We start from the raw sequence: 26,008 nt of genomic DNA, 5'->3' as shown, positions 1-26,008 counted from the left end.
ACATTCAGAAAACTAAGATCATGGCATCCAGTCCCATCACTTCATGGCAAATAGATGGGGAAACACTGGAAACAGTCAGATTTTATTTTCTTGGGCTCCAAAATCACTGCAGATGGTGATCGCATCCATGAAATCAAAAGACACTTACTCCTTGAAAGGAAAGTTATGACCAACCTAGACAGCATGTTAAAAAGCAGAGACATTGCTTTGCCAACAAAGGTCAGTCTAGTCAAGGCTATGGTTTTTCCAGTGGTCATGTATGGATGTGAGAGTTGGACTATAAAGAAAACTGAGCGCCGAAGAATTGACGCTTTTGAACTGTGATGTTGGAGAAGACTCTTGAGAGTCCCTTGGACTGCAAGGAGATCCAACCAGTCCATCCTAAGGGAGATTAGTCCTGGGTGTGCATTGGAAGGACTGATGCTGAAGCTGAAACTCCAATACTTTGGCCACCTGATGCAAAGAGCTGACTTATTTGAAAAGACCCTGATGCTGGGAAAGATTGAGGGCAGGAGGAGAAGGGGACGATGGAGGATGAGATGGTTGGATGGCATCACCGACTCAATGGACGTGGGTTTGGGTGGACTGCGGGAGTTGGTGACGGACAGGGAGGCCTGGCGTGCTGCAGCCCATGGGGTCGCAAAGAGTCAGACACGACTGAGCAACTGAACTGAACTGAAATATTCAATTAAACTATATAAAAAGAAAGGCAAGTAATAATAAATACAGAATTCAGGATGATGCTTACCTTGAGTCCAGAGAGGCAGGATAATATAGTGGGAGGTAAGGGCGGGTTATTTTTTTTAGTTTTTGGTTAGGAAGTTGAGATCACATGTACTTATGATATTGTTAAAAATAGCTTAAGAAGTGTGCTATGAACTAAGGATTATAATTATTCCAATTCTATGTTCATGTTGTCCAAATCATTCAAATAAATTAAAATTCACAGTCTCCAGCTTAGACACTTTTCGAAGGCACTGTTTTTTAGAACAAATAATAGCCTTGTTTGTTTTCCTGTTCTTTTTGTTGAAATTTTTTTTACATCTAATATTTTCTATTAGTTAAGAATATTTCCAAATATCAAAATAAAATACTTAGCACTAAGTTCAATGGATTTAATCCTTCCCAAACAACTCTAACTTTGCTATAAGAGTAATTACCTTGTCTTTTTCTCTTTCTCCTGCTAATATTCTAAAAAACACTTTCCTAAACCTCTTTTCTCTCAAAAAGATGCCATCTTCACTCTTTCTGTTTTCTCACCCAAATCCTCTTATGTGTCAATGTATGGTCTTATCATTCTTTTTCTTAAACCCTGAAGTATTTGTCACTGTTAAGCCATTCATTAAAATACTCTCCTTTCTTAACATACCAGAAATGCTTATGATCTTTCTGTCTCTCTTGTGACCTCTGTTAACTTCTTTCATTGGCTTCTTTTTCTCTGTCCAAACTTTATATATTGATCTTCTCCAAGATTCTGTCCTGTATCCTCTTTGCTTCTTGCTTCTTATGTTTCAGCCACTTCCCCAGATAATTTCTAGTACTGGTAACTTTCCCAAGCCCAGACTAATACTCTTAACACCATTACACAGCAACTTCTGGATGTCCAAATTCAATTTATTTAGAATGAAATTTATTTTCTTTTCTCCATAATTGCTTCTTTCAATAAATGCTATATCCATCCCTTTGTCTTCCAAGATAAAACCTCCAACTACAGTCCACTCTTCCCCTTTTCTTGCCATCCACAGCTATGTATTTCTAATTTGTCTGTGTGTCTTCTTTTTCAGCCCCAGTGCCCTCAGCCTAATCTAGAGTCTCATTATTTATTTGTCATTGGTGGGGGTGGTTTAGTCACTAAAGCTGTCCGACTCTTGTGACCCCATGGACTGTAGCCCTCCAGCCTCCTCTGTCCATGGGATTTCTCAGGTAAGAACACCGGGGTGGGTTACCATTTCCTTCTCCAGGGATCTTCCCAAACCAGGGATCAAACCTAGGTCTCCTGCATTGCAGGCTGATTCTTTACTGACTAAGCCACTGGAATATTCTAACAACCTCCTTCCTAATTAGTCTCTGTCCTCCAAGTTCCACCTTTCAATCCTAAATCTGTCAGATAGGACTGACAGATGACTGTCAGCCATCTTTCTAAGCATGCTCTAGATCATGCCAGTCCCCTGTTTAAAAATCTTTAATGAGAACCTGAAAGAGTTTATAACAAACAAGATGATGCATCTGAAAGGAAGAAGACAGTGACTTTTAATCCCTGGTTCTTCTCAGTTTCTCAGTTAATAAATTCAAGAGAGTCTAAAATTTGGTATCTTTTCACTCTTTCCATGAAGGTGAGATGTCAAGATCTTCATTATAGCCTTTCTTACAAAGATTTGAGTCTGATACAAAATGCTTCATGCAAACCATAGAAAATGAGTGTAAAATTTCAAATGTTAATATAGTGACCAGTGAACTTTTATGCATACATAAAGGAAAGAACAACAAAAGAAAGAAGGCCAAAATATCAGACTGATAGTATCTGATTGAATTCTATCTAGTACATACTTCACTGAGATTTATCCAGTACTCATAAAAGAGATCATTACAGCGCTGAAACTGAACAATTTCTCAGAAGATACTAGACTCTGCAGCTGCTTGCTGTTCATTCCCCACGCCACGTTCTTGCATGCCTTAGTGTGAATGTGGAAGGTTTTCCCTAGGCCTGGAATGACTTTATCCAGTTCAGGGTCCAGTTTGAATAGGGATTCCTCTGTATAGTTCCTTGATGCTACTATGCAGAATTAATTTATTCATGGCTTTTATTTTATAATACATTATATATTCTTCTCTTTAAAACCTTGTCACCTTCTTAATAGTCATAAATCTGCCTCTTCCATGGAGGTTTACCTTTCTTAAGAGCAAAGACAATGTCTCATTTATCCCAGAATTTAGCATATTTGTGATATAATAAGAAATATATTTTGTCTTTGTCGCTAATACCTGGCACAAAACTCCTTAAACCTCTGAAATTTCCTGAGTGAGGAGTGTCTTTCATTATTCATAAGGAATCTTCTTGAGCACACCCGAGTTTATCTAATGAGGTGACAAAGCAGAACTCCTTGGTAGCCTCAGGATGAGGATGGTCACTAGAAAGACCAAGTGATAGGAAATTTCAGCCCCACCCACTGACCTCTGGGAAGGGGAAGAGGTAGGAGGTATTGCATATTAAGCTCTGTAAAATCCTGAATAACAAGATTTTAACTTCCCGGTTGATGAGCATGACACTTGATGAGAAGGTGCTGAGCCCTATTTCTACAAGGAACAGATGCTGCTACACTCAGGACTCTTTTTGACTTTCTTCTATGTACCTCTGCATCTGGCTGTTCATCTGTATCCTTTATATCTTTTATAATAAACTGGTTCACTTCAGTCACTCAGTTGTGACCGACTCTTTGTGACCCCATGGATTGCAGCATGCCAGGCTTCTCTGTCCATCAACAAATCCCAGAGTTTACTCAAACTCATATCCATCAAGTTGGTGATGTCATCCAACCATCTCATCCTCTGTCATCCCCTTCTGTCCAGCCTTCAATCTTTCCCAGCATCTGGGTCTTTTCAAATGAGTCAGTTCTTCGCATCAGGTGGCCAAAGTATTGGAGCTTCAGCTTCAGCATCAGTCCTTCCAATGAATATTCAGGACCGATTTCCTTTAGGATTGACTGGTTTGATCTCCTCGCAGTCCAAAAGACTCTCAAGAGTCCGCTCCAACACCACACTTCAAAAGCATCAATTCTTCAGTGCTCAGCTTTCTTTATAGTCCAACTCTCACATCCATACATGACTAGTGGAAAAACCATAGCTTTAAGTACATGGACCTTTGTTGGTGAGTAATGTCTCTGCTTTTTAATATGCTCTCTAGGTTAGTTGGTTAAAGCTTTTCTTCCAAGGAGAAAACGTCTTTTAATTTCATGGCTGCAATCACCATCTGCAGTGATTTTGGAGCCCAAAAAATTAAAGTCTCTCACTGTTTCTATTGTTTCCCTGTCTATTTGCCATGAAATGATGGGACCAGATGCCCTGATCTTAGTTTTCTGAATGTTGAGCTTCAAGCCAACTTTTTCACTCTCCTCTTTCACTTTTATCAAGAGGCTCTTTAGTTCTTCTTCCCTTTCTGCCGTAAGGGTGGTGTCATCTGCATATCTGAGGTTATTGATATTTCTCCCAGCAATCTTGATTCAAGCTGTGCTTCATCCAGCCCAGTATTTCTCATGATATACTCTGCATATAAGTTAAATAAACAGGGTGACAATATACAGCCTTGACATACTCCTTTCCTGATTTGGAAACAGTCTGTTGTTCAATGTCCAGTTCTAACTGTTGCTTCTTGACCTGCATACAGATTTGTAGGAGGCAAGTCATGTGGTCTGGTATTCCCATCTCTCTAAGAATTTTCCAGTTTGCTGTGATCCACACAGTCAAAGGCTTTGGCATAGTCAATAAAGCAGGAGTAGATGTTTTTCTGGAACTCTCTTGCTTTTTCGATGATCCAGCAGATGTTGGCAATTTGATCTTTGGTTCTGCTGCCTTTTCTAAATCCAGCTTGAATATCCGGAAGTTCACAGTTCACATACTGTTGTAGTCTGGCTTGAAGAATTTTGAGCATTACTTTGCTAGTGCGTGAGATGAGTGCAATTGTGCAGTAGTTCGAGCATTCTTTGGCATTGCCTTTCTTTGGGATTAGAATGAAAACTGATCTTTTCCAGTTCTGTGGCCACTGCTGAATCTTCCAAGTTTGCTGGCATATTGAGTGCAGCACTTTAACAGCATTATTTTTTAGGATTTGAAATAGCTCAACTGGAATTCCATCACTTCCACTAGCTTTGTTCGTAGTGATGCTTCCTAACACCCAGTTGACTTCTTATTCCAAGATGTCTGGCTCTAGGTGAGTGATCACACCATCATGATTATCTGGGTCATGAAGATCTTTTCTGTACAGTTCTTCTGTGTATTCTTGCCACCTCTTCTTAATATCCTCTGCTTCTGTTAGGTCCATACCATTTCTGTCTTTTATTGTGCCCATCTTTGCATGAAATGTTCCCTTGGTATCTCTAACTTTCTTGAAGAGGTCTCTAGTCTTTCCCATTCTATTCAGTTCAGTTCAGTTGCTCCGTCATGTCCGACTCTTTGTGACCCCATGGACCACAGCACGCCAGGCCTCCCTATCCATCAATAACTCCCAGAGTTTACCCAAACTCATGCCCATTGAGTCAGTGATACCACCCAACCTTCTCATCCTCTGTCGTCCCCTTCTCCTCCTGCCCTCAATCATTCCCAGCATCAGGGTCTTTTCCAATGAGCCAGTTCTTCATATCAGGTGGCCAAAGTATTGGAGTTTCAGCTTCAGCATCAGTCCTTCCAATGAATATCAAGACTGATTTCCTTTAGGATGGACTGGTTGGATCTCGTTGCAGTTCAAGGGACTCTCAAGAGTCTTCTCCAACACCACAGTTCAAAAGCATCAGTTCTTACGCACTCAGCCTCTTTATAGTCCAACTCTCACGTCCATACGTGACTACTAGAAAAACCATAGCCTTGACTAGACAGACCTTTGTTGGCAAAGTAATATCTCTGCTTTTTAATATGCTGTCTAGGTTGTTTTATTTTAGTTTACAGATAGTATTTTGCTGGCAAAGGTCCATATAGTCAAAGTTATGGTTTTTCCTGTAGTCATGTACAGATGTGAGAGTTGGATCATGAAGAAGGCTGAGTGCCAAAGAATCTATATTTTCTAACTGTGGTGCAAGAGAAGACTCTTGAGAGTCCCTTGGACTACAAGGAGATCAAACCAGTCAATCTGAAAAGAAATCAACCCTGAATATCATTGGAAGGACTGATGCTGAAGCTGAAGCTCCAATAGTTCAGCCATATAATGCAAAGCGCCAACTCACTGGAAAACACTCTGATGCTGGGAAAGATTGAGGGCAGGAGGAAAAGGGGGTGACAGAGGATGAGATGGTTAGATGGCATCATCAACTCAATGGACATGAGTTTGATCAAACTCTGGGAGATAGTGAAGGACAGGGAGGCCTTGCGTGCTGCAGTCCATGGGGTTGCAAAGAATCAGACAGGACTGAGCAACTGAACAACAACAGATACTTTTTGGTTACAGATAACAACTTCTAGCAGGAATCAGGGATAAGCACCCAGGCTGTGCTCTCTGTAAATCACAGAGATATGAGTATGATCTTGATGCCCCCAGGGACACTAATAATTGGAAGTTTGCTAGCTGTTCCTCCATGCTCAGGGACAAGTTCACTCACATCCTTCAGCAGCAGCCTTCCCGAGGATGGATGTGGTCCATAATCCACCCATGTCCACCCCTTCAACACTTTCTTTCCAGAAGAACCCAGGACAAAGCTGCCTTTCTGCTACGAGTGCAGGGGTTCCTGGGTACGAAGCTGGAGAACTGTAAACACTTCAGGGGGTTAAACTGCACTGTCTCCAGGCCTTGCCATCCCCCACCATGTGTGAGAAGGGAGGGCCAGAGCACACCTCTCCACAGCACTTGTCACACATTGACTTGGTGATGGTATCCGATCACCTCATCCTCTGTCGTCCCCTTCTCCTCTTGCCCTCAATCTTTCCCAGCATCAGGGTCTTTTCAAATGAGTCGGCTCTTCCCATCAGGAGACCAAAGTATTGGAGCCTCAGTTTCAGGACCAGTCCTTCATAAAACCTAAATACAAGTTTTGCAATACAGTTTATAAATTAAATATCCCTCCAAAAAAAAAATTCTAAAACCTTAATTTCAATGAGGTGTGTCTGAAAAGAATGGCTTTTCTTAAACCTACCCTATCACTTTAAGAAAACAATACTAAAATGATATTTGTAACCATACTTTTATAATATGGCTTTATTATGTATAAAACCTACTTTCACATATCTTACAAAGATATTATTATTTCTTTAAAGTACGTTTTTAAAAATCTGATTTATCTGACAATGACATCTTGATAATTACAAGGAAACCTGCAAACCCTCATTCCCTAGACACTAATACCTTCTTGTCCATTACTTTTAAGACACTAATCATCTTTATGCAAAATTTTTATCCTGAAATAATCTAGAAATTTAATAGAACTGGTATATGTGAGAATTTTTTTTCCTCTCAATTTTCTTTTAAGACATTTTAGAAATTACCAATCACTATCAATACTTTTAAGTGTTTTGAAGCGAAAGTATGTTAGCTAGATTGTATGACCTTGACATGTACTTATTTTATCTGCCAAAAGGAATTGTACTGAGGAGCATACTAATGAGTGACATGGACATGATAAGAAATTTTCGCTTTATATATAATAGTTGACCCCAAATTAATTCAGATACTCTTCATTTTCACCAAAAAAATATATAGCATATTCTCACAGTAGTAGTCTTACTTCTAGGGATTGATTCTATAGAAATGATCAGATAAGTACACAAACATATTTTATACATGAAAAGTATTCATTTGAGCACTATCTATAATAGTGGAAAATTATAAATAACTTATATGTTCAGTAGGGGATGGGTTACAGAAATTATGGTCAATCCATACATGTAACACTATGCGGTTACTAAAAAGATGACGTACATCGGGACTCACTGACACAGAAAGATGTTCATGTTGTGTGTTTAATAAAAGAATACATTTAGTACCATTTCAATTACATGGAACTGATGAGGTGCAATTGTAAGTTGGCACGTGTGAAGAGAGAGAGGGAACTAAGGAGAATATCACCAAAACGTTAATAATGTGCTATTTCTGGATTGCATAATTTTTACTTTATTTTTATCCTTTTCTGTAATATTTGAATATTTTAAAATGACAGTGTGTCATTTTTATAACCTAAAAATAAGTCATTTTCAGTTCTAGCTACTTTAATTTTTTTTTTAAATATAGAGTTTAATCCATTTGTGGGGTGGAACTATGACTGGATTCAAAATACTGCACTTTGAGATGTGGAAGTAAACTAATCAAGACCAAGTTTACCAGGGACTGTCTCTTTTTTTTCTTTGACACAGTTTACCCAAATGAGAGGGGTTTAAAGAATAGATGAAGAGTATCAAACACATTCCTTCTTCTCCATCAAATTAGAATTTGGAATAGAAGTCCAGCTATGTCAGAATGAGTGGTTTTACTCTGTGAGATAATCTCTACCCACTCTCTACCCAGAGTTTCTAGTAGGGTAAGAAAAACAAACTTCAAGGCTCTTAATCATGTCAGATCCAGAGTTTGGAAAAAGAAATTAGATTTATAAAAAACATAAATTCTATTTAAATCCATGAATTCTTAGTGATACTTTTAAAACAGTTGATTACATTCATGTATGATAGTGAACTACCTTTTTATTTAGAAAAGTAATAAAGAGAAAGAATAAAGCATTTATTTAAAAAATCATTAGAAAATGCTGAATTCAGTAGTAACTCACTGCAATACAATTTTCATTATTAAAAAAGTAAAATATAGCAAAAAAAGCACATTAAATCAGTGTCATTTGAGATTTTTGCTTATTTATTTATAACACATATATCCTACAAATTATGATTTGGTGAAATGAGAATAAAAGCCTCATAGAAATGCCATATAAAGAATTGCCTTTTTGCAGAAAACACTGCTTTATTTTTTCACATTAACAGAGGAAATATGGCCATTCATGGGTGTTTTCGTTCATCTATTATCTTCTTGACTTAAAGTAGAATCTAGCCATAAGGCACTTTATGTGTTCCATTAATAAATCTTTCCCTTTATAAGTAGAGAAATGGGGAGTCAGATAGTTTTAGTTGAGGTAGCAGACTAAACTCAAGTTAGACCAGTGCCTAAACTTCAGGTCTCCTGACTTCCAGTTCAGTCACTGATCTTTCACTGAACCTCTTAAATTGGCATCTGGTTACTAGATAATATCAAATCAATAGGAACACACACACTTACAAAGCATATACATATCACTCTTGTAATCACTCTTTAAACAAACTGCTCATTTGAAAAAACACCAGATGAAGCTTCAGCAAAATCAGGCTTTCCAGTAGTCGCTACCTCACACTCCAGAATAGAAGATACACATCTACTCACGCATCCATTTATTCAACAACGTTTCAGTAAGTACATGGCTGATTTAAGGCCCCAGTTACACGTATATGTACGTTATCCACATTAAAGAGCCCCGTTTTAGGAGATACAAGAGCTAGGCTCTTGCCTTCAGAGAGCAAAGGTGACAATATAAGCATGGAAAAGGCAAATTTTTAAACCAGAGGTACCAGTGAGAAACCGGCCTCTTTACCACAGCCATTAGCTCTATCCGAATGGTAACATTTGCTTGTCAAGTAGAAAATAAGAAGGCGCACTGTGATCTGGAGCCAGCCTTTGCTACCTTGGCTCCAGGAGCCTGGGGTCTGAGTGACAGCTGTGGTTCGATAGTGATGTGAGCACTTCTACAGGGAGCGGGCCCTGGTTTCATGCTGTGCTACCCTGCCCCCACAGACCCCTCGGCCTGCCCTTTACCCCCTTTAATCCTGCAGCAGAATCGTCTCCTGGCTCCCACTTGCCTTTGATACAGGTTCTGAACTTCAACTCATTTACCTTTATCATTCAAAACATTTATCCTCAAAGCTTCTGACAAAACTCACGATCTTCCTCAAACAATACGTCCTTGTTTGTGACTGAAAGTGATTTTATCCCTTACTAAATAAAAAAGAATCGTTATTAATCAATCAGGTAAAAAAATAATAGTCTTTATTGCATACCTTTTATGGACCTGGGAGAAATAAATACAGAGAAACATTCCATTGCAGAAAAGATCAAGGTCAAAGTCAGAGACCTGGGAGAAGAATAAACATGTCATGTTCAGGAGAAAAGGAGAACCGCCTCCCAGGAAGAAGCAAGCTGCTCAGACCAGAGATGGATAGGAGGCAAAGGGCCTAAAACCTTGAAAAGGAGTTTCTCGGCATGAAGGACTGGCCCATGGAAACACACTCCTGGAAAGTAATTCTCCGTACTAGTTCATACTAGTTCAGCTCTGAATTGAAAAATCCAGCATGTTGTTACCTTTCTATGAAAATCAATTAAGGAAGAGAGATTTATATACAGCTTTCTCTTTTGTGCTCTCTGTCTCTCTCTCTTTCTTTCACACACACACACACACACACACACACGATATTATTCCTTTTTCTTGTGCAGATAGGCAATATCAGATTTGGTGTCTTAATTTGCTTAGGAAGCTATAGGGGAAAAGAGAGGCATAAAAAGAACTAGATAAAGAACGAGACGAGAATGGGGGCCGTGAAGACAGAGAAGGAGGAATTTTCCTTCTCACATAAGAAAAAGAAGCTGAGGTTAAGAGTAGCTGACGGTAATGAAGAACAGAATGGAACAACTATCATAATGGGGTCCTTAATTGAATTCCCGTCTACCCTCAGCCCAGCGCCTGCAGCTGAAGAAAGCCCTCAGTAACTCACTCAACATGAAGCCACATGGTCATCTTGGCTCAGAGGAAGCAGACAACGATGAGCTTCCTCTCTCAGATTGCAGCTCTGCCTCAGGATCAAACTGTTCTGATCAACATTTCCCCATCTGGCAGGCAGGCGGCCAAAACAATGGAGCCCTGAAAATGGATCACTGCGTTTTGACTCTCTGCAGCAGCCAATACATGTAATATAATATTTACACAATTCAACCTAATATCAGTCATGCTGAGCACCATCCAGGGGGAAAATGTTATGCTTTTCATGAAAGAAATAAAAATAAAGGTGACTGTTATGGTAGTATCTGACTCCCAAAGCCTAAGCTTTCACAAACTGTTTTTCATTTTAGCTTCATCTTGACTGATGAAAATAACTCTCCACTGTTTGAAAAGCTAAAATCACCAAGAGGTTAACTATTATCATTTACTTAGAAAAAGCAGCCTTATATAGTAATAACATCTTCTAATTTAGCAGACAAGGGTTGTGGAGGTGGAGGCTGGGGAGGGATTGAAAGGCTCATTAGCCTTCCCCCAAAGGCCCTGGCACAGAGTTTTCCTGACTATTCAGAGATCAGTGTCCTATATTTACTTACCAGGGGACAATTTATTTTTCTTTTATATTTTCAAAGCACTTGAAATGACTCCTTCTCTTCGTGATGGCTTCCATATGCTGCTTCCAGTGCAGGGCAGTGGCTTACTCGGTGAGCATAAGGCCACATTCTGAGACCATTACATGCCATCTCACAGGGAGAGACCCCAAGAACCACAGAAGCCCCTTCTTAGGACACTGAGATCCGGATCTCAAACAGCACTGCGTGGAAGACAGCAGATAACCCTTCAATTTTATAAAGCTTAGTTAAATAAAATGGGGATAACCACAGATGCGGTAGTAGTAATTTTTTAAAACACTTGAATGTTTCCTGTGTGTTAAGTAATTTGCACATGTGATTTCTAACCCTGAAAACAATCTCAGAGCTAACACCATCCCCATTTGATAAATGAGAAAACAGAGGCACAGAGACTAATATGATTGAAAGAGTCAGAGTTGACTTACTCTAAACAGAGCTCAACAGCACTGTAAAAGACTAATTCTTCATGGCTTGAGGTATTTTCCTTTTAAAAATCTGTACTCAGGAGAAATTAACACAACATTGTAAATCAACTATAGTCCAATAAAAAAAAAGTGTACTATTTTTAAGTGGGATAATCATTTTATTTGGCCTTGTGAAACAGATAACTTAAGGATTTACTGCCTCAAGCTGATTAAACTACATAACAAAGAAATCTTGATTCATACTTGATAGCTGCATACATTTTGTGAAATGTTGCATTTTATCAAAACTGAAAATTTTCCCTGGGTAAAATAATCATCACAAATAGTTTATTTAGCTTTTGTGCTCTTAACTTTCATTAGGTATCTGGAGAAAAGGGATTGGCCTGCTTTTCTTAAATTCTGAAAAAAATAAATTTGTGTAGAAGACAGTATGTTGTTTAGTCACTAAGTCGCATCTGACTCTTTGTGACCCCATAGACCATAGCCCGCCAGGCTCCTCTGTCCAAGAGATTTCCTAGGCAAGAACACTGAAGTGGGTTGCCATTTCCTTCTCCAGGGATGGAATCCAGGTCTCCTGCATCGCAGATGGATTCCTTACCATGGAGGCACTAGGGAAGCCCAGAAGACAGTTACTTCCTCCTCCAATTAGAATTATAATAACAATGACAGACTCCTTTACTGCGTGATTACTATGTATCAAATATGATCTTAACATAGAACCTTTCAAAATTATCACAAGACATATTATTAGCTGATTGCTTGGCTCTCAGATGCCTCACCTATAAAACTGGTGACATTTTTTTTTCTATAAAAACAGCAATTCCATTACATAGCCATTTTACAGATGAGGAAACAGGCTCAGAAAAATCTGTTTAAAGCTATACAATAAGTGGTAGCCAGCATTAAAATGCTTTCATCCTTTCAGTGGGTCAGTTTCCAAAAAACATCTAAATAAAATCATTTCTTTTGTGAGGAAGAAATGAAATTAAGATAAAATAAAAAATAAAAGAAAACTATCTGCTCTAGGTCTGACATTGATGTCAAAATAAATAGGATCAAATTCTTTTTAACACTTCTTAAATTCTTCTTATCTCACTGGGAGAATCAACTTCAGAGGAAGGAAAAGATTAATAAAATGTTTAACCAAACATCTACATAAGAGGCGGTAGTAACTATTCATTTAAATAAAGTGTTCTAAAGAATGGCCAGTAGGCTTCTACATTATAAAAAGCTGAAATGGATGAAGAGGAAATGGGAAGATGATAGCTTAGAGTTGTTCTCTGGGACCAGTGTGTTAATCATTTAAAGATGGTAAAATAACCACATGGTCGGGGTTCCCAGGAGAGAGACTTTTTCACTTTTATCACTGTGAAGGACTGGACTTCTTATAGCAATTTCTCATGGAAATGGTGTCAGCTGCAACTGGCATCTCCACAGCTCCTTGAACATGCCGAGCAGGCTTCAGTCCTAGAGCCTTGTCCTCGTAGCACCCTGTGCCTGGAAGGCTCCCCCCACACATCTGCCAAGTCGACTAGAACTTCCATGTACATTCGTTTTCAACTACAAAATGAAAAGGAGCTCTAACTAATGTTTGAAAGTGAAAATGTTACTTGCTCAGTCGTGTCCGACTCTGTAACGCCATGAACTACCGCCGGCCAGGTTCCTCTGTCCATGGAATTCTCCAGGCAAGAATACTTGAGTGGGTTGCTGTTCCCTTCTCCAGGGGATCTTCCCCACCCCGGCTTCAAACCTGAGTCTCCTGCATTGCAGACAGGTTCCTTACCGTCATGGATTGACACCAGTACCCTGTGTCCGGTCTGGTCCAGTTAGGAATTTCATACAGTACTTGAGGTGACCCCACTGAATAGGTTCATCTCCTAGCATGGCAGAGGGGAAAGAGGCTTCCTCAGACGCTCCTTCTTTTGCAGTATATTATGTTTTATGGTGCTTGATTAAATGAATTTCCATGTTATTATCTATCAATAGTTTTAACTCTCTCAAAATGACACAAGTTTTAAAATATTTCTGAAAGGCAACTATTGATTAAAAATAACACTTCCATTTCAGGCAGAAGAGAAAAAGAGCTGCCCCTCCTCTATACTCCTTCAGAAACTCTTCATCAGCCATGGAGTGAGATTAAACACAATTTCTGTTTAATCATATGTGACAGGTAGGTAAAATATTCAGAATTACTAAGTGCACTATTTAGAATATGGATTTATATCCACTGTTGTTAGAGAGGAACTTTGTCTTATTGTGCTCTATGATATTAGTTAGTATTAGTGTGAAGTAGTTAGGACTTAGAAGATATGTAATAACTAAGCATCAAAAACTTTCAAATTTGTTTTTTCAACACTGGTTGAAGTCAGGCAGTACTCGATTTAAAACATGACAGAATTAAACCAAACCATAATGTTTAGAAAGCTCCTCATGGATGCATTTAAAAATTGTTAAAAATAATACATATGGGCAACAAATCAAGATGTATTTTTTATCAGCAAATATTGTTGAAGATGTAAAGAAAAAAGAACTAGGAAACTGGTAGAAATAATATTAGAACAAACTATATGTTGGAGGAATTTTGCTGTAAAGTTAGATAAAAGAACATGTTTCCAGCATGTCCTGGACTATTTTCTTGATTCTGTTTCAATTCTGAAATAGATCAACTACTCCTTTGGAAAGCCAATAAGGAAAAATACTGGAGATAAGTTCTCAAAATAAACGCATTCTTTAATTTAAAAAAAATCAGTGTTTTATGGGAAAAAATGTAAATAAGGCCACTGATGAAGTACCAGCTTTAACAGGGATAACAAAGACAAAATTCTTGGAGAGGTTCATGAAACGCTTCATATAAAATTCACTCAGTGCATTATTTTTAGGCAAGTTGAAGAGAAAAGCAAAATGAAAAGAAGTGCAAAAGAGATGCAGGATGTCATCAATACGGCTGATTTTATAAGAACTCACACTTAATACATACTGGTGTCTATAAAACACGTTGCAGTGATACAGAGTCCAGGCGGCCACTCAGCGCCTGTGCTTTGGCATCTCACTGGCCTCCGTCCTGGATGCCTGAACCTGCTCTACCGCCTTAAGTTACTCACCTAACTTCCCTAAGGTTCAGTTTTCTCATCGGTTTTTTAAAAAAAGGATAGTTAAGGCTATTGTGAATGATATAATATATAAAGCACTTAAATCTACAGGAGATTTTTTTTAATGTGATGGTTATTTTGATGACTACGATGGGAAGACTTTGAAGTATTTTAAGCAGTGGTATAGCAGGTGATTTAGAAAAGTCTCTCTGGCAGCTCATTATAGCATGAACCTGAGGAATGTGAAACCCTAAGCAGAGAGACAGTTAAAAGGCCCAACTAGTTATCTAAGAAACAGCTGGAGAGGGCCTGAGCTTGAGGAGCAGGAGTAGTCACATATGGAGCAGGAAGTGAGTGCGCCGTTAAGGAGGTAAAGTCAGAACTCAGTTCCCAACTCAATGTGTCCTGAACTATATGCTAAAATTCTCAAGCATGGTCTTACTGCTAGAAATTTTTTGCTTCAAAATAAAGTAGCATGGGAATTCCCTGATGGTCCAGTGGTTAGGACTCAGTACTTTCACGGCCATGGTCCCAGGTTCAATCCCTCATTGGGGAACTAAGATTCCACAAGCTGCTTGGTGCAGCCAAAAACAAAAATAAAGTAGCAAGTCATATTTGTTAAGAAGACATGGGAAATCTTATCAGAAAAAAAAAAAATTTTAATCTATTCTTCAGAAGACAGAATTATGAAAGTTTCTAGTCTATTTCTATTTCATTTCCTAAATTATTTGTTCCAGAAATAAAAGCTACAAATAAAATGATCTGACACTAATTTAAATTATAATATATTTAATGTCAGAACAGAAAAAGTAAGTTTGGTTTACAGGACCACAATAATCTTTCCACCGTGGTCTGTTTAGGTCCTTCATTTCGTCTTAACCAGCTGTTCAAGCTACACTTAACCCAAAAGTATCGTGTGGAGAAGCTTAGAAGACATACCCAGGAGGCAAACTGGGTGAACCCAGGTCTGACTGTGCTACTTATGTGACCTGAGGATGTCACTTAACCACTTTCTGCCTCTGTAATGGGATCTTAAATGGGGTAACCTCACTGAGTTCTCTCATTATATTTAAAAGGTGATTTAAAGAAGTGCCCAGCAACCCATAAGTATCAATATCAGTTTCTTGAAATTATCTCCAGAAGGTACTGTTAAAGGCAACAAGATGTTTGGAGGAAAATGATACTCTGACCATTATTGTAGATTTCTTCTGGAAAAAATAATGCCTCCTAAAAAGATGAAATTCAAGCCACGTAAGTTTTGATAAAGGAAGCATGGGGCTTCCCTGGTATCTCTGCTGGTAAAGAATCTGCCTGCAATGCAGGAGACCCCGGTTTGATTCCTGGGTCAGGAAGATCCCCTGGAGAAGGGATAGGCTACCCACTCCAGTATTCTTGGGCTTCCCTGGTGGCCCAGACAGTAAAGAATCTGCCTGCAATGTGGGAGACCCAGGTTCAATCCCTGGGTCAGGAAGATCCCCTGGAGAAGGCAATGGCAACCCACTGCAGTATTCTTGCCTAGAAAATTCCAGGGATAGAGGAGGCTGGCAGGCTGCAGTCCATGGGGTCAAAAAGGGCCAGACACAACTGAGCGACTCACACTTTATAGACTAAGTGGGGTCGGATAGAACATAAGTGCATCGTTCAGTCCAGGAAAATTCATCCACTACATTGTTTTATCATTGTAGTACCTACACTACTTCCAAAGTGGAAAAGCTAGTCTTGGGTGAGTAAGAAAAACCTAAACCCAATGGATAGGAAAACTATTTGTTACATAATCAAATAACACATCTTGCATTTATAATGTTTCGAATAGTAAATCCACCACATTTTTTAGTACTTTATCTGAAACACACCATATTTATATACCAGTTAAGGATAACTACAGCCAGACCATCATAACACCAAACTACATCTACTATCGCTGATGATCTGCCACATGCCAATGGAGTTCACAAAGACTTTGAAGACACAGTTTGTTGACAATGTGGCCATCTCTGCTTTTTAAATAATAAGAAAAGAATGGTAAATAATTCAGAAAAATTAAGTGCCTAAGGCAATTCAATACTATAAATATGTTCTCACTGAGGTGGTCAGACAATGAATTATCCCCCCAAAGATCTGACGTTATTTCTGTTTCTCAGATGAGCTTTTAACTTCATGAAGTTGTTTACTCTTTCAGATTGTTTAATGAAGATGACGCATGCATTCTCCATTTCCTTTTACAAAAACCTCATGGCATTTGGTTTCTTCATGAATCTGTTAGAACAGACACAAAAACATTGGAGGCCATAGATTTTTCAGGTTTATTTACAAGTAAACCAATTCCCTTTCCAGTCTCGTCTCTCGTTGCACGTTAGCTCAAAGATGTATTTCCTGTAATCCTTGTCCTCAGACCCAATAAAAGAAGAAATCATTGCAAATGTTTTCAAAGATCAAATCTTAGATTGGTGACATTCTATTTGATACAACTCTGTATTGAAGTGAAGTGAAGTTGTTCAGTTGTGTCCGACTCTTTGAACCCCATGGACTGTAGCCTACCGGGCTCCTCCGTCCATGGGATTTTCCAGGCAAGAGTACTGCAGTGGGTTGCCATTTCCTTCTCCAGAGGATCTTCCCGACCCAGGGATTGAACCTGGGTCTCCTGCATTGTAGGCAGACACTTTACCATCTGAGCCACAAGGCTGAAGTCACTGCAATTTTCAGCATTACTAAATGATAGACTGTTCTTTAACAACTGGACTGCCAAGGAAGTCCCAGTTGGTGATAAGTTTCCAAGCTAACATATGTCAAGAATGTGTGATTGATGATATGAACCTGAGTTACGGAATCGATGTTTTTGAGGAGTGTCTTTCATTCGGTTATAAACATGAAACTATTTTATTTCTTCCAGTAACTGTTTTCAACTACCATAAAACCAAATCCCTCCCTTAATAATTCTTTGGTCAGATCCCATGCCTTTTTGGTGGCGTTTGGTTATTAAAACAGTCTAGTCCAAATACAGCTTTGATCTAACATTTATCTCTAAGCTCTCTCCCTAAGCACGGTAGCTGGCTCGTGGCTCCAGGGCTTGGCAAGAGGCAGAGAGTGTTGTCTGCTCTTTACCAGCTTCCCTCCCACCCCTCCCAGGTTGAAGGCAGGAAGGAAGGCTGAAGAGGAGGGGGAAGGTAGATCTGTTTATTCACAAGTGAACGGCGTAGCATTTCTCTTTGTTGGTTTTTATACTTCTTTGGTTAATGTCGAGTGGCCTTCACTGTCCTTTCTGCAGCTGGTGTCCCAATGCTGGGACACTTTGGTTTCTTCTAGGAGCCGGGAGGGTTTCACCCTGCACAGTTCCCTAACAGAAGAAACAGGGCTCCTGCCCAGCACTTCTCTGTCCCTTCCAAGGCCCAAGTAGTTCCTCAGGATGCCAGCCTGCTCCTGCAGGCCCTGGCTAAGAGTTTGGCCTTTCTAGGTAGGCCAAGCAAGACGGCTCAAGTCCCACCAACACCTTTCTGTGACAGTCATTCATCCAGAGGAAATGGAAGAGTTCATCCAGAGGAAGGGAAGTTCCTACTTGTCCATTCATTCTCACTCTCTCTGTCTCTTTTTCTCTCTCCTTTGCCCTCCCCCACCCCCCACTACATCTTTCTCCAGTTTTACTTCCCTACCTGCCTCTCCCTACCCCCATCCCACTGTTCATATAGGCACTAGGCAGGCCACCAACTGCAATGACAAAGAAGACATCCTATCAAGGATGCACCTGGAACAGTTCCTGGTACAGGATAAATGTGAGCTCCATGTGGACTCTGTCTAGATAATGGCAAAGTTCATGCACAGTCACGGTCATTATTTTATCTCATTGTCTTTCAACAGTCATCTGTCTTAAAACATGCAATTCCAAAATAAAAATTTTATGTAACATCTGCTTAATAGATGTAGCTAGAGTGCATGGATTTCTATAAGTATAGATGTTTTTAAAATTTCTTGAAAGCTCAAAACATCAATAAAAATTCAGTGATCAGTCATATTTACTAATAAAGATATCCCTAGCTTTCCATATGTAGTAAGGAGGATTTATCCCAAAAGGTACATATTCAAACATCAAATATTTCCTATTTTTCCCTTTAGAAATCACTGTGTTTCTTGAATTTATTCTATTTGAAGCATTTTGATATCTCACTGATGGCACTAAGGGATATAAATTATGTATTTGAATGTGCTTTGCCTAAATACTTTATATTCAGACATTTAAAAAGAGATTATACAATAATAGATAAGAATCATTAACTCCAACTCAACCTCATAAAATGGATGATTGTAATTTGTCATCTAAATTTTAATAGTTACTTGAAACTCTGAGTTAAAATTCATTTTAATAAGTACCATAGTGGTCTGTACTTTTGAAGAAAGCTTTCATTTCTAAACATTAAAACTCATGAAGAATAAAGTCTAAACATTTTTTGTTCTTTATTTTCAAAATGTAAGTTACTTCTAAATGGTTCATAAGATTTGTTTGCAAAACAAAAACTTCTCCCTGTTTCTTTATGTGGCAATATTCTGAAGTGATTGTCCAAGAGTATGCCCAGCGACATGCCATGTAAGTCCATGTTCCAAAAAATAGAGTTTTATAAAGTAAAAGTGCTAACAGACTTTTTATAAGGACATCTGCACACACAAAGTGGGGTTTTATACCGCAAGTATGGCTGTATAAATTTGTTTCTGTAGATGATCTCTTAGAAATATACCTTGCAAGAGTACTGTCTTACTACAGTGTATTAGAAATGTTTGCTTCCTATCACATGTATTTAGAACATAAATTAAAAGATATATACACATTTAAAAACCTGGACAATGTTACTGATTCTTTGGGCCTTTTAGAAATTCAATTTATGTTGAAAACAAAACAGAGTTTTATGGCCTTGAGTTTCAATATCAATGAAAAATTTTATCATTAATATTTCTATAGTGAGCTTTGAAAGTTGGGGTTCACCTACAGTTCAGCCAGCCAGCCAAATACTAAAAACATTTGAATATCTTTCAGAAATGACTAAACATGTCACTAGGAGGATATTTACTGGAAATTATAAAGCTATTAAATTTCTGATCATTCTTAATAATATTAGATTCGTTTTTCTTTTGCTATTTCAGCTTGCTAAATTTTCATTCTATATAGAATTATTGAAATTCTAAATACTAGGTATTTACAATGAACCAAAAATGTGTTGTTATCTATAGAGCTTCTTTGTGGCATACCCATTTTAGAAGGCATGATTTAAGCACTGTCTGAAATTTTCTTTTCTTTGAAAATATTCTCTTCAATTCCCAAATTATTCCTTTGCATGTTCTTCAAAACTGAGCGTTTTGGTTGCCAGCAATCATCCCTTCCTTAGCCTTTCTATCTCCTTCCTCCACATCCTCCTACTTGGAGGTAACTTGATTCTAATAAGTTTTCACCATTCCTTGGAAAAGGAGAAAACCAAGCAACATACACATTACCTTGATCTCAATGAGAGAGAAACCTTTACTGGAATCAAGTTGACTTCATGTTTTGAATGAAAAACTGATCCCACTGAGGCCATGGCCTTGACAACATAGAGACAGACAAGCACTTTGTTCCAAGGCTTTTCTAGGGCAAATAATACTAGTAATAAATTAAATATAATAATTTTTAATTAAGTATAAAACCAGACCAAGAAAAGTGGGCATTGCTATAGTAATTTAAAAATTATATCTTCTTTAGAAGGCTCTCTAGTCACTTTTTACATGTGGAAAAAAATTATAAATTATCTCTCTCTTTTACACACACACACAACAGTTAAGGCAAACATCCAGGTGCTTTCATAATATTTTAAATCAGTAACCTTATAGTAACACAAACTAAAAAAATTAAAGCAAACATCCTGATGTTTTCGTATAATGATATTTTTAAAACTAAAAATATATTTCCTAGATATTTGAGGAAAGATGATTTTGGGGAGAGCAGGAATGAATTTTTTTGACCCTTATTCAAACTAACAGCCTCTCTGAATCCTGATAATAGAGAGCTATCAGCAGAGAAACACCTCCAAAGCACCCTTCATGAGCAATTTGCTTCAGTTCTTCAAAATATCACCACTCAGTGGTGCCACTTTGAAATAAACACATCAAGAACTGAGGAAAACCCATTCTATTTTATAGGTTTGGCTACGAAAGAGCAACCAAGAATCACAGCTTCTAGCCACTTCTGTCTCCACATTTTAACTGGTAGGCAAGTGATTCTAAAATTGTACACTAATAGGGCTGTAGAAAATTCAAGCAAATAGAACCTCATTAATGGTAGTGACCAGTTTCCAACGTACTTCTCTTCTTTCCCACCCACTCAAAATCTTTGTCTCTTTCTTCTTCTACACACACACACACACACACACACCCCAAATGAGTCAGGAAGAGTGATCTGTCTCAGGACCGGCTGCATGTTAGATCAGAGCTGGAATTAGAACCCAAATCTCAGTGACAGGAGCCGGCCAACTGCTATTCTAGACTCCGGACAAATCCACTTCGGGCTCATGAAGTCTACATATGTTGAATTAGGCATTAATATTTTGTCTGATGTTGCCTACCATTGACTCCTAAAGAAAAACAATGAAACCAACAACCTTTGTACCTTTTAATCACTGCCTGTTCCAAACCTAAGACCAAAGACCCAAGGCAGGTTACTTAGCCTCTGAAGGTTCTTTCCTTATCTAAAATTAGCAGGTTGAACTGTGGATCTCTGAGAAACTTCTCAGTTCTAAAAATGTCTGCTTTTCATCTGCCGTTTTATGCTTCATCCTTGATGTTTGAAATTTTCACTAGGTGGCAGGATTCCACCATCACATTTTGAAAGAATTTTCCAAGGAAGCCAGGGTGCAAAAAATTTCAAAGAAACTCCTTTCTTCACAGCGAACATAAATTAAAAAAAAAGAAGAAGAAAGAAAGCCAAAGGGAAAGAAGAATAACTACAAAGGCCTATGGTCCATATATTTCATGAGGATCTAGATCCATTTTTAATGTAAGTATAAAATAGAAATTTAATCAAACATATTCTTTCCTATAGTACTTCAATTTAGTATTAAAATTAGGTAAAAGTCTGCTTTTTCTCATGTATTTTAAAATTGGTTTTAACTGAATCACAATTAGACAATACCGGATCCCCTCAAGCAAACTGGTAAGCATACTGAGCTAAGAAACAAAGCGATCTAATGGAAATAAAAACACCTAAAATATTTTAAATGATTATTAGATGCATTTCAAAGTTAATGTCTAAGTTATTTACAACATATTTCCAGTGTCTCTGAATTTTATTTTGAGCACTTGGCAAGATGAATGCACATGATGGACCAGGGTACTTAGATTTTTTCATTTATTAGCCAAATCCTTAAAAGAATATTCTTTCAAATAAATTTATGAGATCTTCATATTTTAGAAAATTATTGCCCCAAGCTGGTCTTCTCATGGATGCTGTATGATAAATGTCGTTAACAATACTTTATAAAGAGTCCCCAAGAGAGCCAAGCCAGTTGGTTATACTGAGCTGAGCCTTTCTCCTCAGCCAGAGCCAAGGAAAGGGACGTGAAACAGTAACAACTGTAGATTCTAAGACTGCCTAGAAGAAACATTCCCAAGTGTCTTGCTGGTTGCCAGAGAAGCAGCTGATTAACTAGGCTTTTCTTCAGCTGATAAAATATGTAGCTCTCTTTCCCCCACCCCATTAATGACTGATTAATTACATATGTGCTATATGTTACTCTCCAAAGTTTTTCTGAAGGAAAAAAAAAAAAAAACCACCCACAATCAAGAAGAAATCAGTGTCAGCATCGAAATCAAACTAGCATAGAGACCTCTGAATCAGAGCTTGAATAAACCATCAAAAGTTGCTTTTATTCCTTCTTTCCCAGCCCGGAACAAGATGTGATAACCCATCTTTGGTGATCCTACCTTGGCAACTTGTAAGGGCTGCTGCTGCTCCTTGCCACCTTGCAATCGGAACCCCCAGGGCGCCCCTCCGGTCATGGAAATGCAGATAAAATCCCCCGTGCCCATTTTCTTCTTTTAGGCGGGGAGCATGGAGAGCTTGAAAAGACGGACGGAGCCTGGGTGCGGCTGAGTCTCTGCGCTCAGCTTCGGGCTCCCGCCGAGGAGGCAGCCCCGGGGCGCAGAGAGCCTCCGCTGCAGCCGCCGCCGCTGCCCGGCCGCCGCCTGGAATTTGCGCGGCTAATGGGATCCGTCCCCGGGCGGCAGGGGCGCTAGAGGCATCAAGGACACAGCCCACTCTTGCGTCACGCTCCTTTGCTCAGCCCACCTTCAGGGAACGGGAAGAGCCTCACACACGAGATAACGTCCCCATTTCGGGGCGAGATGGCGAGGAGGGGGGGACGGGAGCAAAAGTTCTCTAGCTCTAACTGATTAAACTGCAGCCCTGAAATGAAAGAATGAGAGAAAAACTTACACTGAATAATTCCGTAAATAGTAGAGGACGCATGAAGGTTTTAATCTCCAGGCCACAAGTGACATCCTAAAATATGAGCTCTAAGGGCTGAACTACTAGATGATTAGATTCTCTCAAACAAACGTTTTGAGAATTACCACAGTAATGATGCAAACAGACAAAAGGGAGTTTTTTTAAAAATTATTGCTTTTCTTAGCTTTGTTGTTTGCAGCCTGCAGAACTAATCTGCAGGAAATAAAAGAAAGCAAAAATATTTATTTTAAAAAAACGAAAACAAAAGCCTGGTACTCCGAAATGTACTTTTCCGAACTGGTGCTTACATAGTTCAGAAGGTGAAAGAGAGAGGGAGAGAGGATTTGCCCCAGAAGCTACATTCTTACAACTACCTCTACTGCATGACTTGCTTTAAATTTAAATAGTGTTTCATTTTCTTCCTTCCTCAACAGGAAGGAAACTTCTTAAACCTGAATAGTCAGCCAAACTGCATACAATGTCACTGCATACAAGTTTCTTATTTTTATATAGTCTTTCACCAAGAGTTCTGAGTCTCGGTGGTCCAATATAAAGTTGATTTTATATGTGGCCCAAAATAGCTTAATGTTTTGAGTCTGAATATGACCTATCAAAAACTGTCCAAATGGAACGTTTTTATTTTCCCATAATACTTTTATTTTCCATGACATTCCATATAAAAACACACTAAATAAAGGAGAGCCTGGGAAAGTTAGCGTCACATGTGCCACCGGACCACTGACCTCCAATCTCTGCCTTTTTCATTAGTCGGCAGCGACATACAATGAACATTTACACAGCTCTGCTCCCAGAACCTAAACATGCCAAATGATTTTATTTGTGTCTCATCACTGGAGTAAGAAAGACCATGTAATCAGAAACCATTGGCGCCGGAAGAGACCCTCCGAAGGTCATGAGGACCAGACTCTCATTCCAAGTTTGCTTCTCTTTGGAAAGGTAAATTGACTTGACCAAAAATCTTTCTTTAAAAAAAAAAGAATTGTGCAAGTACTGACATCCTAAAATAGGAACTCTGAGAATAAAAGAGAAAGAAAAGAACTTTTTTTACATTTGTTCTTTCTGTTTCCTCCTGTCTCTTCCACTCCTCACCCACTCCAGCCTAGCTTCTGTCCCCACAAAAGGAAAAACTCTCAGCAAGGTTACTTATTACCTTCTTGCTTTTATGTAGCCCTTGCTTTTACTGACCATGTCCTCCTAAACTGTTTTCTCTTTTAGGCTTCCAGGACACAGCATGCTCTTGGCTCTGTTCTTGCCTCCCTAAACACTGCTGTCTCACTTTGGGCACTTCTTGGCTCCTACCCACCCATTAAATGCTGGTGTTCTGTGCCAGGGCAGTGTCCTGGTCCTTGTGTTTCCTCACTGGGTTCTCTCATTCACCCCGCAGAATTTAACCTCCCCCCTCAATCCCAGATATCTTTCCTTAACTCCAGGTCTGTGTATCCAGCTGCCTATTAAACCTTTTTCTGGAGATATGTTCACAGAATATATCTCAGAATATATCACAGAAACCTAAAACTCAATATATTCAAAATCAAGTTTGTTATTTATTCTCAAACTTCTGTCTTCTCCTATGTCCCCCATCTCAGGATTATTAACTAACCCATAACCTTTCTCTTATGCATGGCCCTTTCAACCCTGACTTAAAAGTAAATATGATGCTGGAGGCTGGAACTGGGGCAGCCGTATTGTGACCATGAGGTAAAGCCAAGGGTAACAATAAAGATTGCACTGCTGACCAAGTTACTGCCAATAACTATCCACCTCCAGTTCTCTTATTGTGCAGGAAAACCCATACTTCTAAAAACTGCTGTGGGTCCAGTTTATTGTTACTTGCAGCCAGCACACTCCTGACTGCACTGAATGAATAGTGTTTCCATCCAACCAGTTCTTTCTGACAGAGAAATAAGAATTGACGTGTTGCTATAATTTATTAAAAGATTTATTCTGTGTCAGAAACTTGACATATAGTATTTTATTTCTTTGCATGTTTATCCTCAAAGCAGCCTTGCTAGGTAGTTATCAATGTCTTCTTTTTGCTGGTAATTAGCTCAGCCTTAGAAGCTACATGTAGAGTTAGGATTTAAACCTTTGCCTACTTGAATTAAAAATATCTGTTCTTATCATTGCTATCCTATCTCCAGGTCTTAAGTATTTCCTTATTCTCATCTCATGCATCCAATTACTCATTAAGACCTACAGATCTAACTTCTACTAATAAATAGATTGCAAATCTGTGCCTTCATTCCATTTTCACTGATATAATTACTTCTGTCTCTGTGCTGGATTTCAACAATCTTCTAACTAGTCTCTCTGTCGTGGCCTTGCTTCCTCCTCAATTCATTTTTCACTCTATATAGCCAGTGTGAAATTTCTGAAATGCAACATCTACCTTGTTTTCCCTCTGTTTAAAGTCTCCAAGGTCTCTTAGAAAAGCCAAGTTTCCTTTCCATGGATAACACTTCCTGCCTCCCACTCCTCACTTGTCCTACCTGTCCTCTTACCTTGAGTTTTATGATTCAGACACACAGGATGACATTCAATTTCTCTAACTAGCTCTGTTTTTCCATCTCCTAAGGCATTCTTCCAAGCAATCTAGTCCTCACCCACACACAGATCACCTGATAATTTCTGTTCATCCTCTGGCTTCACATTAGATATCATATTCTCCAGGAGTCTTTTCCTAACCCTCCTGCCCAGTGTCCAGGTGAGAGGCCCCCTCTATGTGCCACCATCACTGTATTTTTCCATCTCATCCTAACGGTCTCTTAAAATGAATCCTTTACTAGATTATTAACCTGTGAGATTAGGAGTCATTTCTGAATTGTATCCCCAAGTCTAATATAGTTCCTGACACATAATTGGTGCTCAATTATTATGAGTACAATGAAAAAATAGATAAGCTATC

The 26,008-nt window shown here is 38.8% G+C and overlaps 1 protein-coding gene and 1 long non-coding RNA gene across 4 annotated transcripts in view; one reads left to right on the top strand and one right to left on the bottom strand.

Annotated features, from left to right (window-relative positions):
- SYNPO2 (synaptopodin 2) overlaps window positions 1-22,842 on the bottom strand; it is a 201,368-nt gene extending 178,526 nt beyond the window's left edge. Inside the window, exon 1 of one of the 3 annotated variants that reach the window (XM_043438721.1) lies at window positions 22,560-22,842. In XM_043438721.1, the coding sequence (XP_043294656.1) occupies window positions 22,560-22,664 (105 nt within the window). In that variant the 5' untranslated portion in view covers window positions 22,665-22,842. The remainder of the gene's footprint in view (window positions 1-22,559) is intronic. The other 2 variants (XM_043438722.1, XM_043438723.1) reach the window with 2 other exon arrangements.
- Window positions 1-26,008, top strand: part of LOC122422312 — a 164,382-nt gene that overhangs the window by 120,994 nt on the left and 17,380 nt on the right. The window contains exons 7-9 of the long non-coding RNA XR_006263776.1: window positions 13,603-13,705; window positions 21,438-21,633; window positions 23,851-24,039. This is a non-coding gene — a long non-coding RNA (uncharacterized LOC122422312). The remainder of the gene's footprint in view (window positions 1-13,602; window positions 13,706-21,437; window positions 21,634-23,850; window positions 24,040-26,008) is intronic.

The sequence above is a fragment of the Cervus canadensis genome, chromosome 19, assembly GCF_019320065.1.
Source record: "Cervus canadensis isolate Bull #8, Minnesota chromosome 19, ASM1932006v1, whole genome shotgun sequence".
NCBI classification, from domain to species: Eukaryota; Metazoa; Chordata; class Mammalia; order Artiodactyla; family Cervidae; genus Cervus; species Cervus canadensis.
Note: the sequence above shows the minus strand (reverse complement) of the source record. Positions and strands in the feature narration are given on the sequence as shown.